Below are 21,464 nucleotides of genomic sequence, written 5' to 3' on the forward strand. Positions count from 1 at the left end.
CCATAGCTTTGTGCTGTGATTTCCTACACCTGGTTCTTGTGCGTCTGACATCTAACAATCATTTCCTTGTGTCTTCAGTGAATGGTATGGATACCACTTCCCAGAGCTGGTCAGAATTGTGCCAGACAACTCTATGTACTGCCGCATGGCTCAGCTCATCGGTAACAGGAAGGAGCTTTCAGAGGAGAATCTGGAGAGCATGGAGGCCGTGGTGATGGACGGCGCCAAGGCCCAGGCCATCCTGGAAGCATCCCGTTCCTCCATGGGTACGCAAACATCATTTAATATTTGGCATCTGTACACATCACATGTATTAAACTTAAAAACACCATGCCCCCTATTTGCCCACCCTGACTAATACATGTCCTTGGTGATTAACACAGGGGGGCAAATTGAATCTCTCATAAACCTGTAGTGAAGGAACACCGTCCTCTCTGCGGATCCTGTCGGAGAAACAAACAAATGCAATGACTTGTCAGTGAAATCTCTTTGGTTGTGTTCAACCTACTGCACAACATGGTTAATGGCGCTGGTAGTAAACCTCTGCTTAACACCTTTTCTTAATCTCTCATTCAGGTATGGACATCTCACCCATTGATCTGATCAACATTGAGAGATTCTCCACTCGCGTGGTGGCTCTGGCTGAATATCGACTCGGGCTGCAGGAGTACCTGCGCTGCAAGCAAGATGGCCCAGTGGCCCCAAATCTGGCAGCTTTAATCGAGAAGTGGTGAGTTAAAGTTTTATTTGTACTGTATACAAATTACTCGAGGACCAATGATGTTTTTACCAAATCTGTCAATCCCTGAATCTCTGTGTTGATACTTCCGGTCCTGATGGTCCTCCTGAGTAATCAGTTTCTCACGTAACCCCACCAAAGCTCTGTTAGTCATTGAGCCCTAATGCCCTTTTCTTCTTCAGGTTGGAGCTCGTCTGATCTCCCATGCCGGCAGTCTAACGAATCTCGCCAAATACCCAGCCTCCACCGTCCAGATCCTGGGAGCAGAGAAGGCCCTGTTCAGGTACTGGGGCACCCCCTCCCTGCTGGGGAATAAAGTGGCTACAGTGATGGCAGGGCGGGGCAGGAACCGAGCAGGGTGACTGGAGAGGGCTAAGGTCTCCTCCAGAGTGATCCCTCTCACCCAATGCACCCCCACAGTCTGAGCAGCCACTCAGCACTGAGGTAGAACATCTGATGCACTAGTTAGACAAAAACACAGGAACTAACATTAACTAATCACGGAAACTGACCTCCACAATAACATGTAATGTTAGACATCGTGAGCCAATTTATTTTCAAATAAGTAGTGAAACTCAACTCTGACAATTTGTGTAAAAAAAGTGCACGTAGTAATTTCTTACCGCTGTTATGGTGTCCTCGGTTGTAATGATGTATCAATCTGTCAATCCACTGATTTCCTGTGCTGACAACTTCCATGTAACCCTGAACAACTGAGGAAAGCCATTAGAAATTTGCTGCAGAAACTAGTTTAAAGAAAATATATTTTCCAAACAAATATTAAATAATTCATAGAAAAACACAGGGGTTTCATGTTTTGACAGTGTCTGGTTTTAACCTTGTTTTATTGTCAAACAGAGCATTAAGACCAAAGGGAACACCCCAAGTACGGCCTGATTCTTCCACTCGACGTTCATCGGGCGCGCTGCAGCCAAGAACAAAGGCCGCATCTCCAGATATCTGGCCAACAAGTGCACCATCGCCTCCCGCATTGACTGTTTCTCTGGTGAGCTACACGGCCCTTGTTGAATTTCCTGTGGCATTATTGCAATGATGTTTACATTTTTCGTCAACAGTAGTCATCCTTCGGGTTGGTGGTGATAAGCTTTATTCTGAGCAAAGCCACTAAGTTGCTCAACTGCTGTAATTATCTTTACAATTTTTGATTTATTTGATGTCTTTGCTTGCAGAGGTACCCACAAGTGTGTACGGTGACAAGCTGCGCGGACAGGTGGAAGAACGCTTGTCTTTCTATGAGACGGGCGATGTGCCACGCAAGAATCTGGATGTCATGAAAGAAGCTGTGAAAGAGGTGAGCTCAGAGAACCAGTCGCAGCGGTGTGCTACACACGCTACGCAGAGATCAAATGTATACAAAGTTCAGAGTCTGTTAATGCTGTGGATGATGACAAGCTTTGTCCTGACCCTACTGTGGGGGTACAAAATGATTAATGAGCCTGACGCAGCATTAGGATATAGAAACAATGAAAAAAATACAAGCCAGTTTGCAGCCATTTAATGTTTTTGTTTTCTTGTCTTAGGCTACTGACGTCGCAACTGAGATCAAGCGGAAACTTGAGAAGAAGGAAAAGAAACGCAAGAAGCGTGAAAAGAAGATGCAAGAAGACGCTGGCGAGACCAACGGTGAAGCTGAGGTAAGCAGGTTGGATGCAGTTTCAGGACATGCATGTTTTGATTTGAGATTTGACCCTCACATGGTCCTCTCTCAGTGTACGACATGCTAAATTATCATGACTCCGAACCATTGGCTGGTCCCAAATAATGGACCCGATCACTGAAGTGAGTCAGACATTGCATCCACAAAGAGCAGGATACATTGAGAGCTAGCTTGGAGTAAAACATGAATATAGTTGTTAACCCTTTTTACTGTCTTGCAGGCAGAAAATGGCGACGCAGACACAAAGCCAGCGGCCGAGGAGATGGAGGTGGGGGCACAGAACGGAGCCCAGGAAACCCCAGGGAAGAAAAAGAAGCGAAAATCTGAGGCCGTGGAGGTTGCTGTGGTCGAAGAGGAAACGGAAACACCTTCCAAGAAGAAAAAGAAGCGAAAGTCTGAGGCTATTGAAGCAGAGCCTGCAGAAGAGACTGAAACACCAGTGTCTGAGAAGAAGAAGAGAAAGAAGAAAGAAACCACAGACTAGAACATGTGGTCAAAGACTGATCTTTATTTTTTTTGTACAGCTTATTTTTTATCCATTTTATGCTTGATCCTACACTAGTAAGCATCTTTATGTTCCAGCTCGTTTGGCAAGTTAGATTGCAAAGAAATGATTATGACTGTGCCTTGATGTCGCTTACATTTATTTGTACTTTTGTAAATAGAGATCATTAAACTTTGTCAAAAGAGAAACGAACTGTCCCGCTTTGCTTAATGCTCACTTGTATTAGCATCTTCATCAAACCTTTGCTGAGGCTTAAATCCTGTGGTTATAATGTTGTAACTTAACCAAGGCAGTCTTTAGAGCTGTTTTAAGTCCTCCAGCACCTCTGTTAACAAAGCCCACTTGTGTATAGTTCCCCGGTGCTTAAATATAAATTGCCAAATAGTAATTGCACGGATTTGTAAAGTATGTCATCTAGCAAGTGACTTAAAAACCTTTCCTACCCTTTTCACTTCTGCAGTCTGTCACATCTTGCTTGTTTCTAAAGGCTGTCAATTGGCTCAAATCAATCAGTCGTGTTCATTTCAGTCGAATTGTCTTGATTCCAAAGTTTTATAACAATTGAGTTGCAAATAATCTTTGCTAGATCACATCACAAGTACTGCAGTCTTAGATTTGTCATTGTTTTGACTTTTGATCATTAAAGGTAGGTTAGATAGGAATGGAGAAACCAGGTTGAGTGCGTGCAGCCGAAAAAAAAATATCTGCCCCTTCCTTACACCAACGCGCACATGACCAATGAGGGCACGAGATGGGAACGCTGACGGGCAGATAGGCCATCCAAAATAATTGGTCGTGCTTTTTACAGCACCACGGTTTCCACAGATTACATTTTTGTACTTGTCAAAGCATTTAATGTAATCATTGCTATCTGGATGTTAAGAGCATTCCATGGAATATATAAGTGTTTCTGAAGTGAATTACCTACTCTAGCTTTAAGTCCTGTGTAACATTTTCTATTCCAGTAAATAAAATTAAAATGTAAGCTCCTGAAAATACTATGGTTTCCATCACTGTTGGCCTGACCATTGGAGCAGCAGTAGCTCTGTATGGTCTTGGGAACCATAGGGTGAGTCCCAGTTGGACCACAGACAGTGTGGACTGGTATCTGCAGGTGTTCTGGAGCAAGGCACCACATCCAAACAGCTCCCTGGCCCTGAAACACTGGCAGCCCTTTTGGTCTGCCACCTCTTCAATTATTGAATATACTTATAGGTCCGGTTTATCTGGGCCCTAGTTTTTAGTTTAACTACAATGGGGGGATCCCGAAGCCTTTAAGATCTGTGGAGATGCATCAGTTACACTTTAAGAGGAAAACAGCTAATTTCACAAAAACCAAGCAATTGAAACTTACAAAAAATGATATTAAAAAGGTAAACAATAACGCTCCTACTTCAATAAATGCAAGACATGCAGCATTTTCTCAATGTATAATTTACATTTTTCATCTTCCTCAGACGTCACTCATTGGGTGACAGCCCAACGATGATTTGGACTTTATTACCACACAAGCCACAGCTTTGCTATCGTTGCAGTTTAGTTGTGTTTATATCCTACATTTGATTTGTAAGCATATGCTTCACCACACAGGAGGGGGCTTATAATAAAGAAAAATCATTTTAATTCTCCCCAAATGTATTGAGGCTGAACCTGAACTTTCAGCTTGAGGGCCCCCTAGTGGCCGCGGGGGCCCTATGCATCTGCATAGTCCGTCTGGCACTAATGGAAGAAACGGCCCTGCTGTTCATACATGAACATGCGAGTGTATTTCCAGCCTGTGTTATTGTAAATCTAGACCAGATCAAAAAAAATCTTATCTGCACAATTTGATGACTTTGCATCCAGCCTGTGTCCTGACTCCTGAACATGTTGGCACAGTGGTCTCCCTCAATCATTTATATCAAATAGGTTTTTCTTTGCTACTCTGCACTGAACTCAGTTTCATTGTGAGTATGAAGCAACCTGTGGGCTTCAATCCAGAAAAACATTGTGTTCTGTAAATATTGATGCCAGACCGATACAAACTGTTCAGAACTTTTAATTTGGACAACAAGGATTAAACCAATGTTAAAATGACATCAAATCCAAGGCCGGGCAGGTGAAAACCAGCCAACTAGTAAGAGTTGAGGAATGAGAGAGATGGGAGGGAAACGGGGCAGAAAGAAAAGTCAAGCTATCAACTCAAGTCACCCTCAATATAAGGATTCACAGATGCGGGAGACCAAAGTTACAAAAAAGTTTTTCTTCTAAAATAAAAAAAGGCCTTTGCCGTGAAAATGATGTGTAGAATCTATGTACATCACTCTCAGATCATGTATGCATACAAAAAAATCCACATCACAGGATGCTTGTGTTCAAGTATATTCACCAACTTCATTTCCATGATTAAGCATTCTCATCTTTCCACATTGTTTTTTTTTTTTTTTTTTGAAATAAAATGTCCTTCAAAATAAAAACCAAATGCAGAATACCACATTTTATGTCCTACCAATACATATATACTGTATAAATACATACATAAATATATTTTACATACAACAGCCATAAATTTGAAAAGGGGATATACAGAGCAAAGGGGAGGGTGGGTGGTAGTGTGTGTTTTTAGCTTGTGTTGTAAAATGGTTTGTCCCTCTATGATCTCATCAGTCAGATACGCAGGTGTGGTGTTGGTGTGTGTGTCCATGATCACGCCACACACACACTGTAGATGTGGCCGTCTCAGTTGGCCCAGTAGGGGGAGCTGCCGTAGCTCGACTTGTTGACTTGGCTCTTCTGCTGCAGGCTGTTGGACTGGCCCCGCTGGTTGGGAACCCCCTGAACACACGGAGAAATACAAATTAGCTTCTCAGAAACTCACGGGTAAAAGCCTGAGCGACCATAAAGTGTCTGCGGCGGGGGCTACCTGTCCATCCTGAGCAAGATGGTGGTGCAGCAGCTGTGAGTGTGGTTGCTGGTGAGGCAGGATGTGGAGGAATGGAGCCGGTGCATAGCCTCCAGGAGCTGCTCCAGGGTTCAGAGGCCCTGGGCCCCCCAGTGCTGATGGCAGGCTGAAGGGAGGAGGGGTCCCCGCATGGAATCCCTGCTTATCAAAAGACTGGAGAACAAAGATGAGGCATCAATTAATCAGGTCTTAATGATCTGTTGGTATAAACAACAACTACACAGCAAGAAACAGGGCAGGGGTTGTGAGAGGCTCACCTGCGTCTTATTGTAAACACTTCCACTGATGTCTGGCACACCCGAGTTACTGGACGTAACGGAGACGCCTAGGAGAGTTACGCACCAACACTTCTATTAATTTCATTTAAACAGTTAAAAATACGTTATGCAGACGTGTGGAATGGGACACAATAAGCTATCCAAAGCTTGAGAATAGGGGCTTTGACACTAAACAGAACATATTTACATTACATGTTACACACATCTAGAACCGGAGAGCGTTCGTTCAGTTCATATATGGAAACATTTACAAAAAAAAAAAAAAAAAAACATTAACGAAATTACTCCAAAACTAAACTAATCCAACCCTAACTACTAAATGTTCCCAAAAAATGTATATCATCAGTCTAAACATTGGTATACCATAAGTAAGATAAGCACAGAAACATAACAAAGGAAAATAATACTACAAATAAAATATATTTCTTAGTAAAGCAACTTGTTTAGATGTAGTGTTAATTTTGTCAGCTATTTTTTGATTTAGTCTTAGTCCTGTGCCAAATGTCCTTGTTAGTTTTAGTCACCTTCATCCTGTTTTTATTTAGTCTAGTTTTAGTCGACTAAAAGTCTGAGCATTTTAGTCTGATTTTAGTCAAAGACAACTAACTATTTATTCGGTTAACGCGAACACTGCCCCCTAAGCCCTGTTGTTGCCATTTTCCTTTCTGTTAAAGAAGGTTAGTTAGACCATGAGTTAGACCCGAGTCTTTCTGACAGTTCAGTGTTCCGCTGGCCCGCTGTAATTAAAATGTACCGCCGCGCGCAGCACAGACGCACAACTGCTGCCCAGCCGCAGCACAGGAAATGGAACCGCTGGGAGAAAAACTGACTATCAGATGTAACGTTATCTTTGATTGTATTTCGTCTCCTCCTTTTTCGTCAACGAAAGTAAAGAGAGATTTTGGCAACGTTTTTATTTAGTAAACTACAGTTTTGTCTAGTCAACGAAATGAACACTATTTAGATGTCCCCAGCCATTTAGGGTAGTCAAGCTCTGACATATATTAACAACAGCTTTTAATGATAAAAAGACGTGTGTATTTCTCGTACCTTTGCCAGGTCCAGAAGCAGCAGATTTGGCTTGTGCCTGTGAGGAGGAGTTGTATCCTTTACTGTAGTCGACTCCTGCCGGCCCCGCTGTCAGCTCCTCGTACCCTGCACAGGAAAACAAAGTTCAGCGCTGGAGAAAAACACATCACTTCCTGTCCAAGACAAACCCCAATACTAATAACAAAAGTGTTTATGGGAGCTCCTTGAATGAACGTCCTGTTGTGAACATTGATTGGTGTTCACTGACCTGAGCTGAAGGCGTGCTGTCCGTAGCCGCTGGGCTGCTGCTGCGTCTGCTGCTGGAAGGGGCTGGCCGAGGGGTTTCCCAGACCCAGGCCCATGCTGTGCTGCTTGGCAGAGGCTGGACCCCCGGGAGGAACGAACATGTGGCCGTACTGGAAGGCAGCAGCGTTGGCCACGGCGCCCGGCATCCCCGCGTAGTAAGGCAGGCCTGTGTAGCTGTAGCCCGGGGGCAGGAAGGCCTGCTGGCTGCTGTGGTGTTGCGGCTGGCCCTGGGGCTGCTGGGCCTGGGGGGGCTGCTGCTGCTGGGCCTGGTTCTGGTTCTGGCCTTGGCTCTGGCCCTGGGAAGGCTGCTGGGCTGCCAGGCTTGCGGGGGGCGCCGGGGAGGTGGAGTCATTCCTGCCGAACTTTGTGACTTCACCTGACACACATTTGAGATGTCAGGCGAGAACAATCACAGGGATTTTAAGGATTTTGGACAAGGCCAGCAAAGGGGGGCCAGTGTTTTACCTGAGTAGGGGTTGTTGGCTAGGCCCCCGTCTCTGCCAGAGAGAGTCGCTGCGGGGCCCGGGAATGTGATTCCATAGTAATCCTGCAAAGAGGGCTGAAGGACAGGAGAGGATCAGAAGGAGCCACACAACTACCGTAATGTTCGGACTATAAGGCGCACCTGAATATAAGCCGCAGCAGCTAAATTGAATGATGTGTTCATATATAAGCCGCACTGGACTATAAGCCGCAGGTGTTTTAATGTTTAATTACCATATGTAAGGGTTCGTGCACAGAGGGGATTGTCGGGAAAGAGATGGCTGTTTGAGGAAGCTCCCATTTATTAACATTTCCACAAACAAGTTGCATATTTGCATAACGTATTCAAGTGTTAGCATTTAGTGCAATAGTAGCTACAGAACATGTGCTGTGCTGTGTAAACTGTACTGTATCACATAGCGTTTCAGACACACACACTTTTCAACTTTCAAACTTAAACGGTGCGCTCCCAGCGCACGTACCGGCAGTGATCTACAGCAGTGGTTTTCAACCAGTGGTACGGGGACAAACTGTCTCGCTCTCGTAATGTCTGTCTGTCTTGCTCTCGTTCTGTCTCTCGTACCACTCTCGGTTCCACTTTTACTTTTGCACGCTACCTGTCTCACTCTTTTCCGGCCTCCAGCTTTTCCTGCTGGAGCCCGCCGCTTAAAGGTGGGGGGCGCGGACCGGCCATAGAGCCCATAGAGTTAAAGGTGGTGGACTGTAACCTGTAAAATCCATAGATTTAGGAGGTGGCCGTTAGCTGTACAAATCCATAGATTAGCCGCACCGTTATATAAGCAGCAGCGTCGAAAAATGGGGAAAAAGGCGCGGCTTATAGTCCGAAAATTACAGTAGATACAAAAACAGTGAGTACTACAGAGTGTGACGATGAGGCTCACCATTGGCAGTCTGGACTGGAGCATATGGAGGTCTTCGTAACCATAGATCTGCTGTGAAACACAGGTAGTTAGTTTTTTTCTTTTTAAGAAGAGAATCAAATGTTGAGTTTATGAATAAACATTTGAAGCTTCAAACTATTCAGTACAGCCCTAATACAGCCACAGAATACTCTTTACCAAAACAAAGGTTCATTGATATAAAAAAAATAATACACTTCAGTGACTCTAAATCCTGAGGGGTACTCACTGGGTATGCTGGCAGCAGCCCCCCGGGGCCCATGATATACTGGTTGGGCAGTAGAGGGGGAACTCCCTGTGACAAGTTAGGGGGAGCTTTACCTGTGAACACATTGACACAACAACCATCACTTTTTAAACTATCACGTGAAGAACCACAAATACATGAATTGGGCCAATCACAATGTGACAGAGATCACACATTCCCCTTGTGTGTGTGTGCGTGTGCGTGTGCGTGTGCGTGTGCGTGCGCGTGTGTGTACCAGAGGAAAGCAGGGGGTTGTTCCTCTGTGCGTTGAGATTGGACGTGGCATTAGCTCCATTGGAGCCGAGTCCGAGCGCCGAGCTGGCGGCGGCCATGGCGGCAGAGTGGAGTCCGCTGGCGCTGATGATGCCGCCCACAGAGCTGCCCATGCTGCCGCCCATGTTGGGCATGTTCACCAGGTGGCTGATGCTGCTGCTACTGATGCTGCTGTTGTGGGAGGAGTGGAGCGACGAGGGCTGCGAGTACGACCCCGTGGAAGGAGCCAGAGAGCTCACACCGCTGTTGTCAACACAGGTGTACTGAGGACGAGAAATAAGTCCATTTGAGTTGGTGATGCATAGACACAATGTTGGGTTTGCTGAACCAGCTGTTTTGTATACAGGGTTAAAGATAACACAGGAAACTTTACATTGTGTTTGATGAGACTGGTACTTACAGTTAGAGCGCTGGGGCCCATAGCTGAGGAATGACTGCTGACATGGCTGTAGAGTGACGGCAGAAAGGAAACGGATGATTGGTTGCACTGACAAAACATTTGCAAAGCTGCATCTCACTAACAAAGAAACAAAATGGTTATTTATTAGCTTGAGAACTGTAATTTAATAACTGGTAATAAATGGTAAAGAAGTCAAAGTCAAGCAGAAAAAGCTGGGAAAGCTTTTGACTTATGGCCAGATTTGTGTCGCATTCTAAATGCAGGAACAGTAGGCAAGTTTTTTGCATACAACATTTTAGTTTGTAAACCGCAACTCTGCAACACTGTGTTTTCTAACCTGTTGTGTGAGTTGAGATGGCTGGCAGAGGGCATGTCCTGGGCCAGGCTGGAGAGCGTGGAGCTGTGTGGAGGCATGGAGGAGGGGAGGTGGGAGGAAGGTGCCGAGGGTCCGTTGGTGCAGATGTTCAGAGACGGCGACTCTGGCTTCGGAGTGGAGGATGCTGATGAAGCTGAGAGGAGGAGGAGGAGGAGGAGGAGGAGGAGGAGGAGGAGGAGGAGGAAGGAAGGGATTTATTTAGTCATAATGCCACAACCCAAAAAAGACGTTACAAGAGAACGTATAAATTAAACAAATGAAAAGAGTAGAGAGGAACTTACTGTCGAGAGCAGCAGAGGTCCTCACACCGTTCAGACCATTCTGGTGAAAAGAAAAACAGAGCTTGATAGATCAATAACATATACATGTAACACTTAAATGACATACGAGCTGATCACAAACAAAATTCATGTTATTAGTTATCATATTTTTATTAATAGTCAGTCCATTAGCCACAGCAGATGACAGTCAGTTTACTTTTGTTTCACTCAAAACATCCAAACTATAACTTTAAGTGTCTATGGGCACATTTCCGTATGCTCAAGTAATCTTTTTTGGCTAATTCTACTCACCATGACTGGCCCCGTGGCCTCTTTGCTCTGGGAAAAGGCCAGTCGTGAGTGAGGGGACATGGTCCCATCGTAACCTCCCCCCACTGAGGAGTAGTGGGAGGAGCTGGGTATGGAGGAGGAGGCGGAGGAGACTGTCGAAGAGGAGGGAATGCCGCTCCCTAATGAGGAGGGAGTGAGGTTGGGCAGCTGCACTGAGGAGTGGTACACCGGCTCTGCTGAGGAGAGGGGCAGAGGCAGGGCGACGGAGAGGGGGCTGCCCAGCGACTCACTGCGGGACAGCAGTGAGAGGAGAACAACTCGTCAGATAAAAAGTTTGACTTTATTCACAAACCATATCGTTTCTGTAATATCATTCACTTGAGAGGAAACTAATCAATCAGCAGTAAGGATTTAACTAGAACCGGTACTTTGGTGCCAAGCTACATCTTAACTTTACTACGATGTGTTCAAATGTAATCGATGCAATCTTTGACCTTATAACAAAAAGTTAGTAATCAACTTTGTTTAGTTTTAGTTTTTTACCGCAATTGTTGACTTTTATTGGTTTTGACTTCTACATTTCTGGTATTGGTACGTCCCGGGTCAGCACCGACAGTACCTGAGCGGTTTGGAGTACAGGCTGGTCTGGCTCTGGATGCCTGGTCCTGGTGCAGGAAGAGTTGGGGCGGGGGCCGGGGTGGACTCCCTGGATTGGTTCACACAATTTTCGACATTTCCGAACTCGGGCATTGCCGACTCCGAGCCGAAGTCCAGCGCTCCGAACTGGAGATTCAGACCCGGGACTTCAGCCGAGCCCGGCATCTCTACCGCTGTGGCGGGAATCTGCCGGGGGGGGGGGGGGGGAACAGTCAGGGTTAGGGTTTTAGGTTTGTACCAAACTATCTATTTTATATTACCATTTAGGAGGTTGTACCTCTGATATGTGATTTGATGTAAATTAAGTAGTACCGTAATTTTCGGACTATAAGCCGCACCTGAATATAAGCCGCAGCAGCGGCATACCACTCTCGGTTCCACTTTTACTTTTGCGCGCTACCTGTCTCAATCTTTTCCGGCCTCCAGCTTTTCCTGCTGGAACCCGCCGCTTAAAGGTGGGGGTCCGCAGACCGGCCATAGAGCCCATAGAGTTAAAGGTGTTGACCGTTAGCTGTAAAAATCCATAGATTAGCCGCACCGTTATATAAACCGCAGCGTCGAAAAATAGGGAAAAAGGCGCGGCTTATAGTCCGAAAATTACGGTACTTATTACAATATTTGTAATAAATAAAACAATTAAGAATTATTTTGATGATTAGTAGTTCCTTCTGTTAGACATTTTAATGCAACAACTTAACTGTAGTTCCAGTTACCAACCTATGAATGAGTTTATGAATATATTCAATATGAATTATCATTGATAACTGTTTATACTCTGACTTGCTCAATCTAGAACCCCAACATGTTGGTGGTAGGATGGAGGAATACTGTTGTCATCAACGTCATTACATACTCATTTCATGACCCTAAAAGTGAAATGTAGCATCTATTCGTAATATCTTGTAGTCATAACTACTGGAGCTGAATTTAAGAGATATCCCAACTCTCTGTCCAACACCTTCAGCCCCTTGCAGTACCTTTGATGATGGAGGTATCCTTCGTTTCTGGACTTTGAGCTGCGCCCGTTGCTGCTGTGGCGTGTTGCCGCCCTGAGGGTCCAGCCCTGCGCCGGGGGCATGAGGTTTAGCACCAGCAGCCATCGCCTGGCCTGCCTGTGCCAGGGGGCCGGTGAGGTGGGGGGCGGGCGAGGTGGAAGCAGGGGGCGCTTGGTGTTGCGATGGAGGACTGGGCTGACGGGCCAGAGGCAGGGAAGGGCCCGCATGCCTCTGGACCAGATGACTCAGCACAAGAGAGGGCTCGGGCTGCAGGCCAAACTCACCTGCAGACACACAACAGACGTAGGACAGGGTTTACAAACACTACACGTGCCTTTGTTCATATACTGGAATATGCTTCTAACTGACAAACATCATCTCTTCTCTTATTGAGATGTATCATGCATGGTCCTTGCTAAATTAAGACTCAAACTAATAATGTTGAAACATAAAATGCAGCATGATGGCCAGACTCACGGCTGAACTGTGAGGACAGTGAGGTGGAGTTGGATTCTGATGCCTTGATGTCCCAGCTGGATGAGGAGGGAGGAGGTACAGGTGCTCCCAGGCCTGGCAGTCGGCCCATGGAGGGGTTGCTCCCTTGGGTGCTGGAAGGAGGCGCCGCCTGGGCCGAGGGCAGCGGACCCAGGCCAGGACCCTTCAGCTGTTCCAGTATCTGAGCTCCAGCGCTGGGCGGAGGCCTCTTGGCCTGGCCCAGGTCCCCAAAACCAGCTCCCAGAACTGACGACTGGCACACATGGGAGGAGAGGGCGTAAGCATCAGTCTTTGTGTGTATGGGTTCATTTACATGGGACAGATGGAAGGAATGTGTCAAATCAAAAGAAATATTTTTATTACCAGAGCAGCATGAGCGTAGCTTGTGCTGCTGGTGGTGCTGCGGCCGGGGGGGGGCTGTTGCTGCTGTTGTTGCGGAGGCTGGTGGTGGTGGTGGTGGTGGTGGGAGTTGGTGAAGACCAGACTCTGAGAGGAAGAGGACGAAGGTGGTTCTCTTCCTCCGCCCACAGGCTTCTGCAGCAGAGAGGCGAGGTCCAGACTGTAGTACAGTACAGACAGTTAGAAAGGGCTTGCGGGAGTCAACAGTTGCCAATGTAATGGATTATTAATAGATACAAGTACATTCTAAATGGCAATGATTTATCAATGGCAATACACCTCTATAGTTTGTCAAGTATAGGTATTCCTTCATTGCTAACATAGCTTTAGATTAGTATAAAATAACTACTTAGCAATTCGTAGCAAATAATAGTCTGTAATTATTCTGAAGTTGCACGACAATGAAACATCAGGGCCAATTTATAATGCTATAATTGAGCTGGTTTTAGCTACCTTTGCCCAGGTGTGATGTGGTTCTCAGCAGCAGGTGCACATGAGGCGGTGAACACTTTGGTCTCCGATAGCTAAACAAACAAAAACAAAGGAGACATTGTTTAGAAACAATCACCACAACATTGTTACTGTGATCTACAGACTTCTGCTGCAACAGTCTCAACTCACACTGACATCCTCACTCCAGTCCTCAGACGCCCAGTCCTCCAAGGTATGTCTCCAGGTAACTAGAGAGAAACAGATGATGAGTCACAGAATTCAAATACAGGCGGGATAAACAGGTTAACGCCATGTGAACATTTTTCTAAAATACATTTGAGTCTAGCTACCATGTGAGGCAACCCCGCCTCTGCACGGAGCAGAGAGGCCGAGTAGTGAGGTTTTTATTTATTTATTTGTTGAACACAAGCACTGATAAACAAAAATGACCTGCATGGAATATTTTCATTCAAATATAAAAAGAAGCAAAACAACACCAGGTAGTAATGTCATTGCAAGATCGTTGGTAGCAACTAGACTACCGTGGCAAGCCTAAATGACAGCTGGAGAGCATATCAGTTCTAAAAAGCACACCTGTGCCATCTGTGCTGTTGGCGCCCGCTGTGTCCCACATCTCACCCTGTGCACCCCCTGATCCGGACTCTGAGGTGTAGTCCGCTGGGTTGAAGGTCCTGGGGAAGAGGGAAGGAGCGGTATATTTAGTTACACAGAAATAAACTGAAGAGGAAGGAAGAGGTGGACTGATTCAGTTATGTTTCTTATAAACACTTTCTGAAGGAGCTATCGGTTCCTGTTTGTTGGGTTTTGGGTGTTGTGGAAAGGGAGAGGGGAGATGCGTTTATCATTATGTTTTTCAGATGTTAATGAGACTTAAGACTCACAATCATTAAGGTTCAAACTCAAGAATACGTTACATTTACTGGCCTGAAAAACACTAGTAATAAAAGTACACCTAAAAGTATGTTAGAAAGGTTGCATGATTTGTAAAAAGAAAACAGATTGCAAATCTGTTTCACTGCTTTGTAATTGCAATATGATTCATGATATCAGAGGGAATGACCAATTTTGAAACATACTCACATAATCATTAAAATTTGTTGACGTTCTCAATTTTTTACGTTTAACGTTATATTAGTTCGGTACACTTCGGTACACATGTGTACCGAACCGAAGGGCCCGTACAGAATAATTTCGGTACGGGTAAGTGTACCGTTACACCCCTATTAAAAATATATATTTGATGGGGATCTGTACCAAACAAGGATTTGTATTAAGTCTGTAGAATACCATTAGTAGGCCGGTACTTATCTGCAGCACCACAATACTTCATTCAGAGTGATTTTATATTTTCACATATTTTGCATTCATCAAATATTTAGCTAACTGCCATTTTGATATTGTCCATGCTCTATTACAAAACCCATGTACGTGCTTGTTGTCACCATACCCCATGCCTTGGGCCGAGAACCGGGTCCCTGGTGGTCCTCTGCCTCGGCCTCGACCTCCAGATCCTGCAGATCCTGCGTAACATTCACAAAAAGGTCAACAGCGTCCACTACAGCGCTGGGGGCACTAACAAAGCGTTTTCAAGTGCTCACTGCTCACCCCGTCCCGCACCTCTGGCCCTGCGACCTCGATCTGCACCTCTGTCCACGGGCATCACTTCAATCACCCCATTCTCCTCTGGACGCACTGTATGCGTTCAAAACACAAGTGCACATCAAATGAGAAAAAGGGATTTGCAGTCATGATACTGTAAAGAAGGAGACAGGAAAGTCAGAATGAAATAAATGTAGAGTTTATCCTCCGTACCCGGTCGGCTGCGGCTGGCCCCCCTGCCCTTACGGTTGGCAGCCCCACGGCCCTTGCTCGCCTCCCTCTCTCCTTTCTTCTCCCTGTTTTCCTTGTTCTCCTTGCTGTCTGATGGACCCTCCTTCACCAGCGGTTTCTTCTTCCCTACCGTCTCCCAAGAGGTCTAAAAACATGGGCAGTATACATCAGTAAGTCAACTATGCACTTTTTAAATTAAAACAAAAATGGCATCTTTGTCTCCATTAGTCACATTTCAGAGATGCTTCTTGCATTCTGTGGTTGGTTTAGCCTGTGTGTATTCTGACCGAGAGGATAAAGCAACGCTACCAGACGCTACAAAAACATTCCTGGAAACAGTTACAGAAAAGCTATGATGCCGGACATTTTCGACCAACTTGTCTGAAGGGTTCTGTTCTGCATGCAGGAAGAAAAAAAGAATCTGATTGGGACCTGTGAGCTGTAGATATTCAAAATCAAAACACTAATTATAACTCTTTTAGCAACTACAGTGAATGTTTGACTCATGTATTATTAGGCCACTCCTTTGTTTGCGCTGGTCATGATCTTGACGAGTTCAGTAGAAGAAGTTGTTATCAGAGGGTTGCATAGTATAACAACAGTTATTTGCTATTTTTGGAGTTCCTCAAAAATCTGAACAACAAGCAGGGCAGCTGTCTGGCCGGCTGCCCTTCAGCCTCTAGTCGCCATCTGTGCCGGCTGGTATGCATCACAAATGTTGGGACACTCACTCGTACTTGGCAGAACAACACAAGTGTTTTTTCCCCTTTAAACGTTCCCCTTGGAAACGTGTCCTCGGTCTGAGAGCTGTCCTTTAGTTTGTTCACCTTCATTTCAAAAGGCCAACCGTCTTAGACAAAAAAGTGATGCGAGCAACAGAGCTACTTAGTGATTATTCAAAGGCTAACAGTACGGTGCTTAAGCCGCGCCAGCACACAATGCCAGTCTTATTAAACCATTTGAGATGAATGGAATTCAGCCATAATTAAGGTTATTTATTACACCTGTGCTTCTCTTACTCTAACATGTTAAAAGAAGGTCTGGTTGATTTGTGGCAGCTCGAGTATGATTACAAATGTAGAGCATGAATGATTTTTCTCACTTATGTTCACAGTCCATGTGCTCATCATCCATCTTTCTAATTTAAAATACCAATTTCAGTCAAATCCATTACCGTTTTGGGCCGTTGCATATTCTGTCTACCAAGCAAAATAAATCTATTCACACTATCTGAAATTGCAAATAAATATTGTTGAAAAAAACACAGGCTAGTATGAGAAGTAGGGGTGCAACAACTAATCGAGTTAATCGATTAAAATCGATGACCAAATTGGTTGCCGTTAAGCTCCAACGTTATCGGTCTTGTTATCGGTACAGGAGACATTACAAAAATATGTCATATGTATTATTGCTACATAAACATTATATCGCAGTCTTAGTGTCGCCAACTGGTTTCTAATATGCAAAAAGACAAAGGAAATGCAAAAAAATGCAAATAAAAACGTATGATGTATTCCAATGATCTTTCCAATCCAGACGAGAGATCTCTCTCCTCCGTCTGTGTGCGAGGGGGCGGGGCAGTTTACACACACACACACAGCTGCTACATGCAGCAGCAACACACACACACCGCGGGGATGGCAGAGAGAACTAAGCGCTCCAAGGTGTGGTTAAATGTCTTGATGTAGACAATGCTCGTTGCCTAAAGTGCAATAAGAGTTTAGCATGTCAGGGCGGTAACACGAGCAATTTGTCTAAACATTTAGCAAAAGTGCACCACATTCAGACGGAGGAATGCACCGGGTACGACTGTCTTTCTAGTAGCTCTGTAGCCCCCCCATCCACGAGTAACGTTTCCACGTCAGGTGTTATGTATGCTAGCAGCAACACACGGAGTTAACTCAATGATACAAACATGGGTTAATGATTAGAGGTAACTGAGTTATTTAGTTTGTTAAAGTTTCAGCTATTCTGTTTACAGTTCACATGATTTAATACGATTTGTTAAAACATTGTTGTTTCTTTTGATTCACAATTTGTTAAGTTAATTTAATAATATATGTATTTTTAAATCAAGTATTCATCTTTATTGTCTTCATTGATAGTTTCCACATGCCTTCGACAACCTCAAGCTACATCTAAAACTGGATGGCTAAATAAGAGCGTTTGAGAAATTGTGCAAGGCATAATAGTCAGAATAGTCGATTAAACGTTTCATTAATCGATAGACTAATTGATTATCAAATGAGTCTTTTGTTGCAGCCCTAATGAGAAGTGTAACAAAGGGAATACATAAAACATGGTGTGGTTACCATGTCTGAGGTGCTCTCCAGGAGAAAGTTGATGGCTCTGCTCACATCCTCGTTGCAGTCGTGGAGCGCTACCATGCACTCATCCTGGTTCCTCCCAGTCACCTCCATCAGCTGGGGAAAGCAACAAATACACTTTGTATTGGAAATTATGCGTTGTTGTTTTAAGTGATTTTAAAGTATATATATATATATAAATATATAATAGCATGTAGATATCTTCTCATTGTGTAAAAATAATATTGATGCCATATTAGTTGACAGCTACAACGTGAGTAAAGACTGATGGATGTGAACTCCATTCAGAAAACAAAATGTGGTGTCAGCTTGGGACAGACCTGACTAAGCATGAATTCAGAATTTTTACAAACCAGCAACAGGATGTAGTTAGTTCAGCATTCTCTTGATCCATTCATTGCAACTAAATGAAGGTGTATATGGGTTCAAACCACTGCAGTAAACTCATTTCAGCCACAGAAAATGTAAAATGAATAAACACATGATGGTTTGTTTGGTGTGAACACAGCACCAGTAGTGTTCCTCACCTGGTTAACTTTGCCTTCAAAGTCAGCATCATTCTTGTCATAGATCACCTGTGCGAGCCGGATCTGCTCAGCTGTAGCCTTTTGGTTCACAGGAGAAACAAATGTAAGAACGAAATATCTTCACTCCTTGTCAGCCATAAAATCTTACTTAACAGCCAAACATTTATTATATTTAACACAGATAGAGAGGTATGTATTTGACTATATTGTTACTAAGCAAGGGCCTACGATTGTCCCTATTAAAATCTAATGTAGATCCTTTTCAATAGTGATAAAGGAGGTCTCCTTGCACAATGTGTGCACTCTGGTTTTGTTGGCAAGAGTAATCGTGTGCACTGCACACTGGTGTATTGTTTCAAAATCTCTGTGGCTTAAGGCAGTGTGCTTTCACTCAGTTTCTTCACGTTTATGTGGTTGCGGTGGCCCACCTGTATCTGTTTTTGTGGTTGTGATGTTTGAGTAGCAGCAGGCAGCGCTTTTTCCCGAGGGCCCCGGGCCTTTTCGCCGCCCAGCGAGCTCATCATATACAGTATATACAAAACTCTGTATGTACAAAATAGAAAAATCTGCAAAAAAGGAAACAAGAAGTGTGGAAGGATGAGTGAAATCAACCAACAGTTCTGCAAACACAAGCATTTCATTTACAATGATGTTAGAGCAGAGCCTTGATACTTTCCCATGTACGAGTGCATAGAAAGAACGAAGTGCTTAATACCAAAAATATGTGTTGTGAGCATAGCAAAGCTGTATTGCACAATCATGAATACTGCTTATGAAGGCTGTAAGAGCAGTGGGCCACACCAGCTTTGCTGAGAATCTGGGTCAAGGAGGAGAAGCGACCTAGTGTCCTCTTACAAAAATCACAGACCAAAGGGTGTGAAGCAGAACAAACACCACACACCCTGACCTCAAAGCCCCTTTACACGCTACATAGTTTACAGCCTCAGATTATAAAACACACATACACACACACAAACCGCAGTAGAATATTTAATCCTCTCCTGCATAAGTTGTAACTTGATGCAAATTGGCTGTGATGCCTTATAGACTAGTAAGAACTAATAATTTCAGTAGCAAATATTAAACACTTCTTAAAACCCTTTGCACACACAGGGCTTTATCCACCTGCATCTATATGGAAAAGGGAATTGCTAAATTCCGTAAAATAACAAAAGAACAACATGTTGTACTTTTGGAGTTGCAAGCTTTGACTAAGGTGGGTACTAGAATAATACCTACATATATCCCCAGTGACCCATTTGTTTTATGTGTGAGAACAATAGCAATCCAGTTTACAGTGTCTGAGTGACGTTGCCAAATGCACTGCTGCCATTGGCTGCTGCTCTGAACAAAGCTTGTGCAAAAGGACGAACTGGCATAAAATGTGATTTCAGTGAAAAATCTAAACCTCTTTTTAATATTGAAATACCTACGGCAGTAGCAGTATTTTGTACTCAAATAATACAATAATAACACATCATTACAAGTATGAGTCTCGACATTCTTAAAAGATAAACAACAACAAACCATGACAGAGTAACGCATATCTTGTTCATTACATTTACGTGTACAGTGACAAATAAATACCAGTTATGTAAAATATAACGTGTCAACATATATAAACATCTACCTGGTAACATCTTACAAATAATTGACTAGCTACCGTTTTTTTTAGTAATTAACCAAGCGGAGCGTTGTTATGAACCGATGCTAACGTTAGCATGTTGCTATCATGTTACTTATTACTTGACTCTACATATTACTCTGTAACGGTTGACGTTCCGTGTATATGTTGCAAAAATAAAAGCATGTTCTCGTAGCATCCTTTTTTTTAACTCAACACTGACCGATTTTGAGATGTTGGTATTGTGGTCCCTTTGTCCTCGCTAGCACAGACTCGTGTTAGCTTTAACGTGCTAATGCTGACACCATAGCATCGATACTGAGCAGCGGGGATGAAGCTAGCTAACGGTGCTACCTAAATCTGCTCCAAGTTGATAGCCAACGGCCGTCTAACTGGCGTGCTCGTGTCTTATCCGTATTTATAGATCCGTAGAGTTATCTAACGATGCTGGCGGTTGCATCAGACTCGTCATCGAACAAATAAACAACAGGCTTGACGTCTAACAACATATCGGTGTTAAATCTGAAGAAAAAAGGCCTCTCAGCGGGGCACAATCCCATCCCGACATTGCTCGCCGGGAAACAAGACAACAGAAAAATTGCATCCTTAACAACCCCGCGCCGGATAAACAACGAAGCCAGCGAACAACTATTTCAGCGAGTAGGCGTTTAAATACGCATTTTAAACGCGTTGTGATACAGAAAGTGAACTTAGTAAAACATTAGAAAAATTGTGTTTTTATTACCTGCTAACACGCTTCACTCGGCCAGCAGCAGACAAGGTGGTCACGTGATGTGCCCTGCCGTGGTGGTGATGCTCCCCTCTCCTCTTGGGTCACAACTAAATTCCTAACGACCTTCCCCATGAAACACAGAGGTGGAAGAAGTACTCCGAATATTTACTTACATTAATGTGGCCATACTACAGTGTAAAAATACTCAGTTACAAGTATTAGTAGACCTGCATTCAAAATTGCACTTAAGTCAAGTATTGGCTTCTAAATATACTTTAAATACCAAAAGTAGAAGTATTTGCTATGCAGAATGGCTTCCTCAAGCACCTGTTATTTTTAAATTGTTGTATTATAATTATTGGTGCATTAATGTGTTCATCACTTCAATGTTGAGCCGGGTAAATATAGGGTTTATTTTGATTACTTCTTTGTACACTACTGGGTAGCTGGAGAAATAAACAAGCCCAAAAATGTATTAGTCCATTTATATTTTTTATTAATAATCCAAATATTTAACGTAACTATATGTGCAAAATTACTGCTGTGGAGTAAAAAAAGAGCACATGTGCCCACAGATTGTGGTCGCGTAAAAGTATAAAGTAGTATAATGTGAAAATACTGAAGTACATGTACCACAATGTATTTTATAAGTACAGTACTTGAGTAAATGTACTTAGTTATATTCTACCACTGGAAAG

The 21,464-nt window shown here is 43.9% G+C and overlaps 2 protein-coding genes across 6 annotated transcripts; one reads left to right on the forward strand and one right to left on the reverse strand.

Annotated features, from left to right (window-relative positions):
- Positions 1-64: 64 nt before the first annotated feature.
- Positions 65-3,110, forward strand: nop56 (NOP56 ribonucleoprotein homolog; the record flags this gene model as incomplete). Its single annotated transcript, XM_079680177.1, is given in 10 exon segments — positions 65-266; positions 577-720; positions 723-730; positions 922-1,022; positions 1,598-1,618; positions 1,620-1,638; positions 1,640-1,745; positions 1,930-2,051; positions 2,281-2,394; positions 2,638-3,110. Coding segments are annotated over 10 exon segments (1,101 nt in total), but the record flags the coding sequence as incomplete, so codon positions are not given.
- A 1,834-nt stretch (positions 3,111-4,944) lies between these two features.
- On the reverse strand, positions 4,945-20,933 carry ubap2a (ubiquitin associated protein 2a). 5 transcript variants are annotated; one of them, XM_079681002.1, is made up of 27 exons: positions 20,779-20,933; positions 18,838-18,975; positions 18,410-18,487; positions 17,868-17,978; positions 15,538-15,700; positions 15,331-15,417; positions 15,173-15,245; positions 14,344-14,396; positions 13,894-13,952; positions 13,726-13,796; positions 13,237-13,432; positions 12,856-13,126; positions 12,361-12,662; positions 11,346-11,569; positions 10,748-11,015; positions 10,457-10,496; positions 10,137-10,308; positions 9,800-9,845; positions 9,362-9,662; positions 9,109-9,200; positions 8,862-8,912; positions 7,942-8,035; positions 7,439-7,852; positions 7,192-7,296; positions 6,121-6,188; positions 5,825-6,016; positions 4,945-5,736 (listed from the first exon to the last, which is right to left on the reverse strand). In XM_079681002.1, the coding sequence occupies exons 2-27, from the start codon at positions 18,931-18,933 to the stop codon at positions 5,641-5,643; spliced, it is 3,723 nt and encodes a 1,240-aa protein (XP_079537128.1). In that variant the 5' UTR covers positions 18,934-18,975; positions 20,779-20,933; the 3' UTR covers positions 4,945-5,640. The 5 variants fall into 5 exon arrangements, with proteins under 5 accessions (XP_079537128.1, XP_079537126.1, XP_079537127.1 ...); XM_079681000.1 differs by having other exon boundaries at positions 14,299-14,396; XM_079681001.1 differs by having other exon boundaries at positions 15,158-15,245.
- Positions 20,934-21,464: the final 531 nt, after the last annotated feature.

The sequence above is a fragment of the Notothenia rossii genome (genome assembly GCF_949606895.1).
Source record: "Notothenia rossii genome assembly, chromosome: 5".
In the NCBI taxonomy this organism is placed as follows: domain Eukaryota; kingdom Metazoa; phylum Chordata; class Actinopteri; order Perciformes; family Nototheniidae; genus Notothenia; species Notothenia rossii.